This window comes from Sceloporus occidentalis, unplaced genomic scaffold, assembly GCF_023333645.1.
Source record: "Sceloporus occidentalis isolate IW3139 unplaced genomic scaffold, rSceOcc1.0.p SCAF_2, whole genome shotgun sequence".
Classification (NCBI taxonomy): Eukaryota; Metazoa; Chordata; class Lepidosauria; order Squamata; family Phrynosomatidae; genus Sceloporus; species Sceloporus occidentalis.
In genome coordinates this window covers 77,612,961-77,627,613 of record NW_028316982.1, presented here as the reverse complement: position 1 = coordinate 77,627,613, position 14,653 = coordinate 77,612,961, and the positions used below count along the sequence as shown (strand labels likewise).

General features: G+C 39.0%; 1 protein-coding gene across 9 annotated transcripts in view; it reads left to right on the top strand.

Annotated features, from left to right (window-relative positions):
• The window catches only part of ATE1 (arginyltransferase 1), a 118,188-nt gene that overhangs the window by 20,047 nt on the left and 83,488 nt on the right, over nucleotides 1-14,653 (top strand). For 7 of the 9 annotated variants that reach the window (XM_089510066.1, XM_089510060.1, XM_089510062.1 and 4 more), the window contains one exon: nucleotides 2,247-2,375. The exons of the other annotated variants lie outside the window; for them this stretch is intronic. In XM_089510066.1, coding sequence (XP_089366192.1) covers nucleotides 2,247-2,375 — 129 coding nt within the window. The remainder of the gene's footprint in view (nucleotides 1-2,246; nucleotides 2,376-14,653) is intronic. 9 annotated transcript variants of the gene reach the window in all.

The following is a 14,653-nucleotide window of genomic DNA, read 5'->3' as shown; positions in this document are numbered from 1 at the left end:
AACTCCCAATGAAACTTCATAAATGATATAAACGCAAACGAAGTGAACATCAGGAGAATACAAGTTGGCTTTGCAGATCTCATGAGTGCATAAATAATTAAATATATAACAAAAAATAGATGTTAGCAATGCTGCTTGCATTCCGTACAGCAGAGAAAGTGAGAAAGTGAAGTACATTGTAGATTTACCAAACATAAGACAGCTAGATTTTTGAAACTGTGTTTATGCTTCAAGAATGGGCAGTTCTCCTGGGAATTGTCTGTTTTATAAATATTTATGTAAATGAGGAATGCTTACTATTGGAAAAGTTCCCCTTGTTTGAGTTTGTGCTGGAGATCCTATCCATAAAGTATGTTACACATTTGAAGAGGACAAGCAAAGTTACATTGGTGGGGTGGAGGCATGAGTTTTCATCTTTTAAGAAAAATCAACATCTTTATCTGTCCATCTCTATCTCCACCCTCTCTTTCCCCCCATCTACAGTCTCTCCCCCCCCCCCCCCCCATTGTTCATAAGGTTATCTCAATTACACATTTGCCTTTTGGAGTTTCTGTACAACTTTTTGAAGAAATGCAATCAAGCAAGACATGTGGCCTCTAAGACTAGGTCAAGTTGTTATAGGTACTCCATGGTTGGTACCCAGTGTTTCCTTTGTAAGGCTCCTATTCACAGTGTGCTGTTGATGCCATTCTTCTTGCATATATTACAACGGATCACTGTCCTCTCCTGCACCCTCTGGTACATCTTTAACACAGGCTTTCCAGATTTTCTTCTAATTTGGCCATTTCTAATTGTTTTGTTCTGTTGGCCTTTGATATCTTAGATTCAACACTAGAAATGCCTATATATAAGTGTGTGGCTTTTAGATAAAAGTGACCAGAAACTATCATTTTAGGGCCTTGAGGAATGGAAAGAGTTAACTTTTAAAATAAGGATTAGTTAGATAAATACATTATTCAGAATTACAAGCACTTAAAACATATAATTGGCACAAGACAGAATTGTATGACAGTGCATTCTGCTAGAATGACATATTGTGGAAGACCCTGGATTAAAAATAGTTTCCAAAATGTGTCATACTTTATGGATAAACCCCTCTGGCATTAATTGTTTTCAGCATTGGCTTTTGACTGAAATTTACCGAACACAGAGGGGCTGTACAGACCAGCAAGAAACACTGGCATCAGGATGCAGGGGGGGGGGGGGCATGGCAACTAGATATTCTCCACTGGGTTAGTAATGGATAATAATAATAATAATAATAATAATAATAATAATAATAGGATTTATTTATATGCCGCCCAATCACTGGGAATCCGGACAGCTTACAACAGATGATACTAGACAGTTCCCTGCCCTCAGGCTTACAATCTAAAAAGACACGACACAAAAGGAGAAGGGAATTGTGGGGGGGAGGGGATCAGGTCCAGCATTCTTCTCTCCCTCTGAGGCCTGGACCAAGGCAGATGGACTGGAGAGAGGGCTCTTTTTCTTAATCGAGGCCGGGCCCGATGGCGTTGGGCCTGTCCTTTCACTCCCTTCTAGGAAGAAGATGACAGTTGGAAGGAGGGAGGAGAGGGCTCTTCCTCTTCAGGCCCGATGGCGTTGGGCCTGTCCATTCGCTCCCTCTAAGGCCAGAAGATGACAATTGGAAGGAGGAAGGGGATTATAATAGAATCTACAAGACAAAGCAGCAGCAGCAGCAGCAAGGATAAACCTTAGCTGCACAGTATGTTCACACAGAGCAATGACTAGAACTTTGGTTAACACTGTTGCACTCATCCAGCTAGTGAAATAACAGCAATAAGGGATAACCTTTCTTCCAAGGAAACCTATCTTCCATTATCGATTTTGTTAAAAAATCATGGAGTTCTTCTGAACATAATTGTGAAAATCTTAAGTATATCCTTTTAGAACATGAGACAATCAGTTCTTTCTTGCCTTAGTAGGCATTTTGATGACCCCTACATATTTTTCATAAAGAGGTGATTGGCATGGAATATCAAATGGCCGCATTGAGGTGTGGCACTAAACATTACAGTTTCATCTGGTATACAGACTTTATAGTGGTGATCTTGTAGAGCAGAGCCAGCCTAGCATACACATATCTGTGATTGTTGGGCTTCCTGGTGCATCTTCCTGGCAGAGGCTTTGAAATGGATTTGAGGAGATAATAGCCTAGCCTTACCTTCAGGAGCATTTGGACAAATTCAAGCAAAATGTCTTTGTTTTTCCTTGCTCTGAAGGTGAGGTTAGTACCAGTTTCTTTTGAGGACCCACAGTTCAAATCATCTTTCACTCAGTCTGCCACATTATTTGCCAAGTATCAGATGGCCATACACAAGGATACTCCTTTTGAATGTAACGAGAACCAGGTACAGTGCACTGAATGATTTTTTTTCCATATTATTGCTAGTGGTTTAAATAACAGTAGATTTAAGTAGCTGTCAATCAGCACAGCATATCAACTCTGTTTAGTTGAAGTAATTGCTTACTGAATAGAGCAGAGGTGGGCAATGGTAACATGTCTGGGGACCCTTTCCAAGAGTTTCATGATATGTCAAGAATGCCAAAAAATAAAACCAAAGTAACCAGATTGCTATTTCTAGCTTTGAAGTAAAATGGCATCTTTAATGTTTGACATTTCTGTGGTACTCTGCAACCTATTTAAAAGATGGATTGGCATCCCTGGAGACGATAGGTGGAATTAACTCCTTTGGTGGCAAAAAAAGGGTGGTTTATGGAGTGTGGAGGGGATGAGGACTTAAAAACAGCCTTGTTTCCCAGGACTACACCTGCCCACTCCTAGAACAAGGTCATGAGGCAGATTTGTTATAATGAAAATGTTATTTATGAAGAGTGGTCATAATAATGATGATCTAAAATACTGACATTGGAGAAGGAAATTAAATCATAAGACATGGAATACTGAAACAGACATGAGTGCGTGTTTGTGTAGATATATAGGTAAGTAGGCATGTATGGTGCTGAAAGAACTTTCAGTTTTGTATAGGTCTTACGTTAGTAGTGTTGTCACAGTCTCTTTATGTTATGTCTGGAAATTGATAAGAACACTCTTCAATTCTCCTTTATCAGTATGGACCGGACCCTGTGTTGGTAGAAAAGCAAAATATGAACGGAATAAATAAATACATAAGTCACCACTGATTGGGGAGTAAATACCATTGTCACCAGTGGGTTGCTCTGAAATACTGTATTTTCTGGCGTATAAGACTACTTTTTAACCCAGGAAAATCTTCTCGGGGGTCGTCTTATACACCGGGGGTCATCTGATATGGCAGGTGCTGAAACTTCGAGCTGGGCTGGAGAATCTGTGGTCGCCGCATATAGTGGGGGGAGCTCAAAAATGGCTGCGGGGTATGGAAGAAAGAGCTGTGTTTGCATTACCACTCTGATAGTCTTGGAGATAGGGAGAGCTGACCAATCCAAGCAGGCTTTGTATACCACAAGTTTCCATGCTAAGTACTTGCATTCCATAAGCATTTGAATTAAAATTACCATATTGAAATTAAATTAAATTGGAAGAGGGGTAGTCTTATACAGCGAGTATATCCCAAACTCTATATTTTAACTGGATAAGTTGGGGGTCGTCTTATACACCCAGTTGTCTTATACGCTGGAAAATATGGTAGGTACAATGGATTCAAATCCATAATAGCTACAGTTATCCTTCCATATCCACAGATTCTGCATCCACAAATTCAGCTATCCATGGCTTGAATGAATGAACAGAAAAACCACAGTGTTTCATAGAAGCTTCAAGGTTCCTCAGGCAATGGCCAGATATTACAGCTTCTGTTTTTTTGGAGGTATAAAATTACTTGGGGACACATCTTAAAATACATTTTACTATAGTCTCTTCCTGACTTATCTGAGTCCCCTCTCCCTTTGTTTTTCTGTGTTGGCTCATGTTAGTATTCGGTCAATATTTTTGCTTGCCAGTGATATTAGAAATGATGTCACTTGCAGACTATGTCCTGAAAAATTCAAGTATGTTATACTGGACAAATTGATGAGTACATTATACCGGGCATATATTAATATAATTCATACCAATAATTGTAAACCTAAACCATGGTCTAGCCCTACATGAAGCATAAGCCTACCTTGTAGTCTTGTGTTCTTCCCTTTTATCTTTCCTCCTGTGAAGAGATACAGTAAGCTTTCTATATCCATAGACTTTTATCCATGGATTCAAGTATCCATGGCTTCAAAATGTTTTTAAAGAGATATAAAATTCCAAAAAGCAAACCTTGATTTTGCCATTTTATATAAGGAACACACTTTTACTATGCCATTGTATTTGATGGGACTTAAACATCCATGGATTTTGGTATCCATGGGAGGCCCTGGAACCAAACCCCAGCGGATACCAAGGACCCACTGGTAAGCTTCTACTTTCTTTTTTAAATCGGAGTTTACTGGTGATCTGAACTTGGGGAAATTTTGGTTAAACTTTGGGAAACAAACCATAAGAACACAGTGCCTTAGGATTTCAGCTTATTAACAAGAGTCATTTGAAGATCTTTTTAAAAAGCTCCCTCCTAAGCCTAATTACACCAGAACCTAGTGAAACTCATGGAAGCAAAAAGATTGAGGAGTGTTGGTTTTTTTATACTGTGGAACTCCTAGGTCCTGTGGGTAGAGTATGTGGCCCCTGGACTTGCGAAGGTTGTCCATCCCTGTCATATATGGTGTCTGTTAGATATGCAAAGATACATTGGCAGCTGTGTTCTTCCAGATATGCTAGGTCTGCAGCTTCCTTGATCATGTGCCATTGAAAACGATAGTGAGGGCTGATGGGAGAAGCTGCAGTCCCAGAACATCTGGAAGATTGTTATGTACCACCCTGGTAGAAAGTAGTTTTTATTTGCTCAGCCATATATATATTTGTGGTTTTTTTGTTAGAAAGATTTTCTTGTATTTGTTTTTATTGTAATTGTACTTTCTTTGTAGCCTTTTCTGTAAACCTTGCCAACTGAAATGAGGGAGGGTAACAGTGCATTAAAAAAATAACATTTGATCATAATTAGAAAGAGTTTTAGAAAGAAAAAATAAATGAAGCAGTCTTTATTGCACAGCAGCTTTGTGTTTGCATGCACATAGCCATTAAGAATACAAATGTTGAAGCAGCTGCTCTGTGCAGGCTTAGTTAGGAGAAAGCCCCATGGACTCTGCAAGACTTAATAAATATACAGAGGATTTTGCTGAGGAAATAAAGTAAATGATACAAGGTAGATTGATAACCCTGAAGAATAGCACCTTGATTGAAAGCACTATGGTGAGATTCCTGCACTCTCATTGTTGTATCCAAACTAAGTTAATAACATTCTGGTCCCATTGAAGCTGGTGAAACTTAACTCATGGCTAACTTCATTGCTTTCGGCATGATATTAATACAACTGAGTTTGGATTTATACAACTGATTTTGGTATCTAAAGTGGGATACAGTGAGGGGGCATGATCTAGTTTTGTTGTTTATTAGGTCTGGATAAGTTTGACAGAAGCATGGCACCAAATGAAGCAGTCTGAAAAGAAATTGATTTTAAATATGGGCAGAAGTGTTTTAATTATGGGAATATTTGGGAGAAGGGGAATAAATACTAATTACTAGGGTGCTGAATCAAAGATGTCCTGGACCAAAACTGAGTTTGTAAATGTAGATATCTGAGAGAAGTGAGAAATACAACTTGAGTATAAACACTTGAAAATAGGGTGAGCATAATATGTAATAACATGACTGAAAAATACTGGGTGGTGATTTTCATAGATTCCATATACCTTTCTTGGTAATGGTTTTAGAAACTTGTATGATCACTTACCCAAGTAAGTGTGCCAACTCTGATCTTATTTACATTTTAATCTTTCTGTCTTGGAACAATCCTTAAATCATGCATTCAAAATAACTTTCCTGTTTTCCTAAGAAAATAGGAAAACATATCTGTTTTAAATACTTTTAATGTTTATCAAGACGTGATCTTTTCAGCCCTTCAACTTCAATAATTTTTAAAGCTACCACTTGAAAGCTGAGTGGGTAAGAACATGCTATTTAAGTTGCAGTCCCCTATGCGAGGCTGTTCTGACAATGATATGGGGTTCCTGACAGTTAAACAGGCTGTTAGTCTTTGCTTAAAGTAGTACCTTAATGGAATGGAATTTCCTCTGGTAGATTACTACCTTCCATAAGCAAGCACACCAGTGTTCACTATATGATGTTAGGTGCTTTTGCAGTTCTTTAAATATATGGTACAAGTTTGGAAGAGATTTAAAGCAGTGTTATGATGCTGCTACTCAGAAGTTTATTTCTTTTAAGACAAGTGTGTAGCAGAAAAGGTATATTGCTCCAAGCAAATGTCTACACCTCTTAATGGCTCATTTGCATCAATATATATAGACCCACATCTATTATTGTTTACAGAGAAAAATACTTTTTTATCACTAGTTCAAATGGTAGTGAATGGAAATCATAACTATCAGTTTGTAACTTGTGTCTCCTAATCATATTCACTAGTTGTAATCCAGACAAATGATAAAAGTATGTTCTCAATTTTTTTTTGTGCTTCTGTTACAGGAATATCATGTCATTTCTGTCTGTGCCCTCTCCCCTTTTTTTTTTAATGGAAACTTGCCATGACATGTGCCCTAGAGTTAATATTTAGAAGGCTAAAAGTAAATGTTTGTAGGAACTCAGATTAACGTATATCTCCATCTGTCTGGGTAGTATATATATATTTATATATTAAACAGTACTTGCATTATTTATGAACAACTCAAATAATTGACACCAGTTAGACCTTTTGTTTTGGGTAAGCATTGGCCTTTTGCTGTATTAAAATTAACTTGTAATTTTAAAACATGCATTTTCTGCAACCAAAATTGATCTGTTACAACATGTTATTTCTCCTTCTTCAAGAAGAATGGAACATCAAGTATATTATGTGTGTTCATATGGAATAAATCACACTACTTACATTGCTATATTGTAGTGCTGTTTTTTCTTAAATCCTTATTGTTGATTATTCAGAACTAGAATTATGCCACTGTTTGTGCTAGCAAAGTTTGCTGTGAGTTTATATTGGATTACAATTTACCTGAAAATGTCTTTCTGCCTTCTATTACTGCCTTTGATAAGTGTTACTATTTTGAGGCTGCCATATGCAGTTTCCATAATGCCCTTTTTGTTAAAATGAACTTTTGGGTAAGTCCCTTTATGGTATTCTGTGTCTTCTGAAGAAACAGTTTACATCTGCAGGGTAACCAAAACAAACCAAGTGGCAATTACACCAGTTAGAAAACATTTCCATACATGATCATAAGTCTGACAGTAGTTCTCTCAAATAGCCACAGTTAACCATTTTATTGCTATTCAGCCTTACTGAAGCAAGCATTCTACTCCACTACTTTTGGGATATTTTATAATGACAAGTTTATAGGGAAAAAATAGTGTGTTGCTCACTTTCCACTGCAAAACTGGACATGCTCCTTACCTTAGACATAGTCAAATATTTATTTTGGAAGGAAATTTATTTAAAGACCTACAAAAATATTCACTCTAAAATGCTGCAGTAATATGGCTCAACTGGTTGTGAATAGTCTTTTCCTTTCTTCATCTCTCTCCCCACCCCCATATGACACTCAGTGTTTAAATATGGAGGCTGAAGTGACTAGAAGGTAAAGGAAAAGAAAACATGGGTACATATTGAGAATATACTGGCCTGTGTGAGCACACACACATACGCCTCATAATCTCCTTCTAGACTGAAATGTAAATTTTTTTTGCTTATTTATTTGTATGCTATTAACAGAGTCCAGGTGTATGTTGTGAGGGTGAAAGCTCTGAAATGGACATAAAGCTTCATTGAGCTTCCATCCTTATGGAATAGGTGAGTTATGTTGTGCTTCCTGTTGAAATGAGTGAGGAATCCTGTGCATGTAAGTATTCTGCACGATGGGTTGAAGCAAGGTAGTTTTTATCCACTGTCAACTCACATTTTAATCCCTCTTCCAATTTATTTTGCTTTCTTCACTTCCTCCATGCCCCCCCACCAAGAGGGAGAACTTTTCTGAGTGTTTGTAGGAAGATCCTTGTACCCAAGGGCTCTTGGCATCCACTGGGATTTGGTTCCAGGACCTCCTGTGGATACAAACATTGGTGGATGCTCAAGTCCCATTATATACAAAGATATAATAAAGTGGTGCCTCTTAAATAAATGGCAAAATCAAGGCTTGCTTTTTCAAGTTTTAAAAATATATATTTTCAAGCCATGGATTGTTGAATCCGTGGATGCAGAATCCATGGATACTGAGTGTCGACTGTAATTACAACTAATGTTATTGACAAGCTGCACAGTGACACAACCCAATGTGGCATCAGAAGAGCCACTAATGAGAACAGGGCATCAGAAGAACCACAGCTATATCACTTGATTCCTCAAAAGACAGCAATAATAATGACCACCATTTTTGCCCCTTTTGTTAGCCAGAAAAAGGAGAAAAAAGCTTCTAGAGTGATAGAAAGTACTTACAGTCCAGAAGACACAACACAAAAGGAAATGGGGGGGGGGGGGGAAGAAATCTTAGTTATAAAGGACTGAAAGACAGCCTGTACATATATAATACATTGTAAGGATCTCTTCTGACAGGGGTTAAGAAGCACATTCCCTGCATCTCTCCCTAGCCTGACCAATGGATGGAGCCAAGGTGCTTTTTCTCTTCCCATGGTGATGATTATGGAAGGCATAGGATGTAATTTTCCAAAGTCCTAGACGTCCTGCGTATTGCAGAGGAAAAAGTGAGCTGCACATGAGCTCTGCATTCATCAGACAACTTTGGGGCAAAACAGATGGCCCTGATAGAGCAGTGTCCAGCTGTTGCTTTGAGCGCCGAATCGGGGCTGCAGCAACCACATGCTATGGCCCTAATCCGGCGTTTTTCCAGCCCCAAAAGAAGCAGCAAAATGATGCTCCTTTTGGAGCTGGAAAAAGGGCACCTTTGCACCCATGGCGGCACTTTCCAGCGCTCCTTTTGGAATGTGTCATCTGAACGACACACCAAAGGAGCGCCATTACACCGCTTGCCATGTGGTCATTTGGGCGGCGTGATGGTGGCATGAGGGTGGAGTTGGGGCATGTGTCAGGCAGCCTCCACACCCCCATTTCACCCTTAAGTTGGCCCATTTGGCCGATCTGTTTAGCCCCTTTGGTTCTTTGTAGGCTTAGCAAGTATTTTATGTACTAAAAGCATGCACGGAATCCCTTACCTTGCAGTACTACTGACTGCATCCTTTTTTCTGTTTCTTGGTGGAGTAAAAAGAGGGCAAAAGTATCATTCTCTCAGATAAAGGTCAGCGACCTGCTGGTTGTCATTGCACCCTCCTCAACATCCCAGCAGCACTCTCCCTCTACCCTTCAAACAATTTAATGCCAATCAAACTGTTTAGGGTCATTTGCTACTGCTTTGCCACATCTGATTGCCTACATGACAAGTTATTAAGCAGGTGGGGGGAATAATTGAAAATAACAAGAAACAAACTTGCAGCATACAAAAAGAAAAGCAGTCAGAAGCTTCCAGGCAATGTTTCAGTTTTGACGAGGATCCCTTTTTTATGCTTAAAAGGATTATGAGTGTTTAGAACAGTCTTATTGAGAACATTATTAGGTTTTCTGAGCTCCCAGACTATGGAAGAAATCTGAGACATGGTGAATGTTATTCCCTCTGTAATTAGTGTGAAAAACTCCAGCAGAAACTGAGTTTGGTTGTGGGAGGTAAGGTAGACTTTGATTGTTTAATTCAAATTGCACAAGTGTATTTTTTTTTAAAAAAATGTCCAGAAACAAGGAAGAAGTAGGGCAGGGATGTCAGCTTGTGTTTTCTGAGTTTAGTCATTCAGGATGGGTCTAAAATATAGAAAACAGTGTACTTGATACTATTTGTCTGTCACTGTTTGTGCTTAAAACATTGAGTTGGCATATGGGCATCACAATATTTTGACAATAAAGAGCTGGGGTGATCCTAAATCTTTATTTCTGTAGCCTCTTGTTTTCCAGGTGGTGAGGGGAGACGAGAACCTTGATTAACTGCAGCTATAATAATTTCATCTGAACTTGGAAAATCTTGGTTAATCTTAATAAGACTAATTTCAACAAACCACAGTTAAGATTAATTGCAGCCCAGATAACACTAAACTGTGCTTAATCAAAAGTAAATGGTTATGACTGATACTTTGAGAATACTTTGGAAGAAGGGGATCTCATTGGGTCTGAGGTTTACTGCAGCTTCTTCCTGTCCAGACTTAGTAATTAAAAACTAGGAGACCAGGAAAACAACATAGCCCTTACTTAAAATATAGGGTGTATGGCATCATGCTGCACTGCTAGCTTAAAGTAGAGTTATTCTGGTAGTGTTTTCATCCTTGTACAAGTGTTGCAATCCAATAATACATTCTCCTTGTGCAAGCAACTGAATTGTCAAAACATCAGCAAAATTAATTGAGTGGTGCTGTTAGCAACCATGTTTGATTGTGATGCTGGACTAACTGAAACATGAGCTAAAATATTTCTCTTGGGTTAGCGCAAGACAGGGAATTATGTAGTCTTCTAGATGTTGTTGGGCTGCAGTTTCCAGAATTCTTCATCGTTGGCTATGTTGGTTCAGGCTGCTGGGAAGTGCAGTTCTGACACATCCTGAGGGCTGCACAATTTTAAATTATCTTTTGCTTTTTAGCTTATGCCTTGTCTGTTTTGCACGGGAGATAGATTGGAGCAGCAGTATTGCAGTGATCATCCTTCTCCTCAGTATAGTCGGCCCTTCACGTTTGACTTTTGCGGAGTTGATTATTCAAAGGTTTGATTAATAAACATATGCCAGGACCCTTCTCTGCAGGAAATGAACGTGTCACGGTTAAGTACCCAACGTTCCTTTCTCAAGGAATCTCTAGGTCCTCTAGCATGACTCTGTGTCCAATGTTCACTAGAAGTTGTGCTGGAGGACCCAGATGTTCTTAGAGAGAACATTTCTCTAGGCATTTTTAAGTCCTCCAGCACAATTCTATGGTCAGCTTCCAGCGGATGTTCACACAGATTTGCATTGGAAGACCTAGAGATTCCTAGAGATGCGTTCTCTCCTGTAAAAAAAAAAAATTAGTGTTTTTTATTTACAGATTTTCCACTTTCATGGGGGTCCTGTGCCCCTAACCCTAGCAAATGTGGAGGGCCCACTGTATTGATTTGATTGTAATAAAGTAGCAGCCATAACACTACACATACACACATTAGAAAAAGAAAAGCATACACGTAACAAAGCAGTGCACATAGGTATAGAAGCATTTGAATGATACAAGAGTCTATTTTCAAGCTTCTTTATTGGATCCTTTGGACTGTTTCTTTGAGGGCACAATATTTTAAGCTTGAAATCAATCAAAATTGGTCCAGTGAAAAGTATTACTTTTCTACTACTCAAGAGGACTATAGAGCAGTGAACACACTTCATAACTTTAATAAATTCTATGTTAACTTGAAATAAATGAAAGTTGTTCTTGTGTGCCATAAAGCCATTTCTAACTTACCTAAGGTGAACCTAACACAGTTTTCTTGGCAAGATCTGTGCAGCGGGGCTTTACCTTTGCCTTCCTCTGTGACTGAAAGAGTGTGACTTGCACAACCTCACCCAGAGGGTTTCCATGGTTGAGCGGGGATTCGAACTCTGGTCTCCAGAGTTGTAGTCCAATGCACAAATCAATACATGGAAGTAAAACATTACACAAAAATGTCTGGAAAGTGAGAACATGTTTAAAAAGTATTTTGGCATTTACTAACAATGGAAAGCTAAAATTAATAATCTAGAATAGTACTTTCAGTGTCAAATATATGTTACTTTTCTTCTAGTGCCATTTATTTTAAAAATTAACTATAACAAATCACAAAGGTCTATGAGTAAAAAGCACAACAGTACAGATGCTTAGTAACTGATCCATATCTCAGATATTTGATACTTTGGAATTTGTATTAATATCCTTCTATGATACTCTCAGAGTCAGGGTTATAATTAGAATAATGAAACCAACAATTTTCTCTTGCCTTTGTCATAAAACTCCAGATTATTCAGTCTTTCAAAGTTGTGAAACTCTGACAGTGCTAACTATAGATGATCCCTTGTCTTCAGTGATGGCTTAGACTTAGGCTTATAGAAGTCTCCTTTTTAATTGTAAAAAGGCTTGTCTAAATATTTACTAACTATTTGTAGGTTAATTAGAGCTTCCTTTCACTTGCAGGCATACTGTAAGAGCCCCAATTAGATATTAGAAAATAAAAAAGTACTATGTTTTTTCAAAGATCTAACCTCACTTATTTTTATTTTATTTCTATTGTCTTATTTTGATATATGATATGATGTTATGGAAAAACTTAAGTAGCACAACATCTTATGACTCCTTAAGGACTGACAGGTCTGTGTGTGGCATAGGTTTTCATGGTATTGAAATAATATGATTAAAAATTAATTTAATGTGAGCATGAAGCATACTGAACCTGTGTTTCGGCAACGGATCTCTTCTGGCGGGTTTATCCCACGGATTCTGTATAAGAGATTATGGTTAATGCTCCACCCCTGATCATGATTGTATAACCATTTGATGATTGGATTTTAAGGAACTAATAGGAATGTGTAATTCAGTATTAGTATTGTATAGATTGTTTTTCTGTTTTGTACTGTATCATTTTAATGATGTAATCCTGCTTCGATCCTTGGGAGAGGCGGGAAATATAAATTATTATTATTATTATTATTATTATTATTATTATTATTATGTAATGTTGCTGATGCCTGAATTACAGTCAGCCCTCGGTGTCCACAGACTTGCTAGCCACAGATTTGAGTATCCGTGGGTGGGAAGCCTGTGTCGTCCCCAATGGTGGCATATGCGTGAGGCTGTGCTGCCATTAGGGACAAAGGGATGGGCGGGTGGGCTGTGGAGGGGGATCAATGTACAACTCCCAGCAGGGTGACTAGAGGGCAGTGGTGAGCACAGGGACGGGGAGCCCCAACCTCTCTGCTCCTCTCCAGGCAATGGTGGCTGTGGAAACCACAGAGAAGCAGGCAAGTGGCTTCCAAGGTGCACCATCGCCTGGAGGGGAGCACAGAGGTCAGGACTCCTCATGCTCCCCACTTTCTTCCCGTTTGCCCGCTGGGAGTCAGCCCTTTGTCCCCTCATGCACATGCCATATTGGGGACAAGGGAACTTGAGCATTCGCAGATTTTGGTATCTGCGGGGGATGGTGGTGTTCCTGAACGGGATCCCCTGTGGATACCAAGGGTTGACTGTTCTTTATTGGTTTTTCCTTACCCTAAGAGCTGGAAGTGAACAGCAAATTAAGATTCCTAACATCTTTATAACATTATAATTTACCTATAATTTAAGTTCAGTAGGTTCACCTATGGACCTAAGATTTTGGGCAATATGATATCTGAACAGAGTAGTGTAGTGAGGAGACATGGGGGGGGGGGGGAATAAGATGATTTCCTTAAACATGGGGATAGAATGTCTTGCAGTATACCCTAGCCTTGTGAACAGATATCTATCCTGACATGTTTTGGTGCATGTACAGATTGTGGACTGGTCAGAATGCACCATAGTTTTAGGCTAGAAGTACTAATTATAAGGTAAAAGGTGGGAGAATCCCAGCCTGTTGTTTTCTCTGTACTACCAGTGTAGGCTGGGGAACATTTACTGTGGAGGATTGTTTGATGGGAAATGGGAACATGTGGATGAGGGATGGACACAGAATTGTATGGGTAGAGAGTCACCCAGTTTGAGATCCTACCACTGTCTACAGCATGCCTCATATAGCTTCCTTGAATACTGCTTTCTTGAACATTTATCCAAAATGATTTGTGGCATCTCGTACATTGAATACTGTCCCACTTTTTTTTTTTTAAAACAGGACAGTCAGCCCTCTGTATCCACAGATTCTTTATCCACTGCTTGAAAATATATATTCAAATCATATATATAATTCCGAAAAGCAAACCTGCAATTTCTTAGCAGTGGAAGGGAGTGGGTAGGCAGTACAGAATATGAAGAGTCAGCTGCACTGGACTCCTGGGCAAATGCAAAGGCACTCTAATTGAGAGTACGCCCTCATTTCCCTCTGACCAAGCTGAGATGAGCTGCTTCTCCATGGTCAGTATCACCTCTCCTCTCCTAGTAAGCAAGAGTCCCTCCCAGAGCTTGACAGAGGAAGGCTGCATAACTGTGCATACAGAGCCACATACAGACAGAGGATCATGGCCATTGTATATAAACAGAATATATGTAATTATGTCACAAACCACACATTTGAAATAAATATCTTAGATCCTTCCATGCAGTAGTTTTCTTAGTTCTGTTGCAAACTATCAATGTCTTGTGTGTGTGTATGCTTTCAAGTTGTTTCTTACTTAGATCTATCCATAAAGTATTTTTCTTAGACCTATTCCTTTAAACTCTTTTCTGCTTGATCCTTGAATCAGTGTTATAGTTTTTGTTGTTGTGTGCCTTGAAGTCATTTCTGACTTGTGGTGATCCCCTCTCAGGGTTTTCTTGACAACCTTGTTCAGAGTGGGTTTGTCTGTCCTTTCTCAGAGGCTGAGAGAGTGT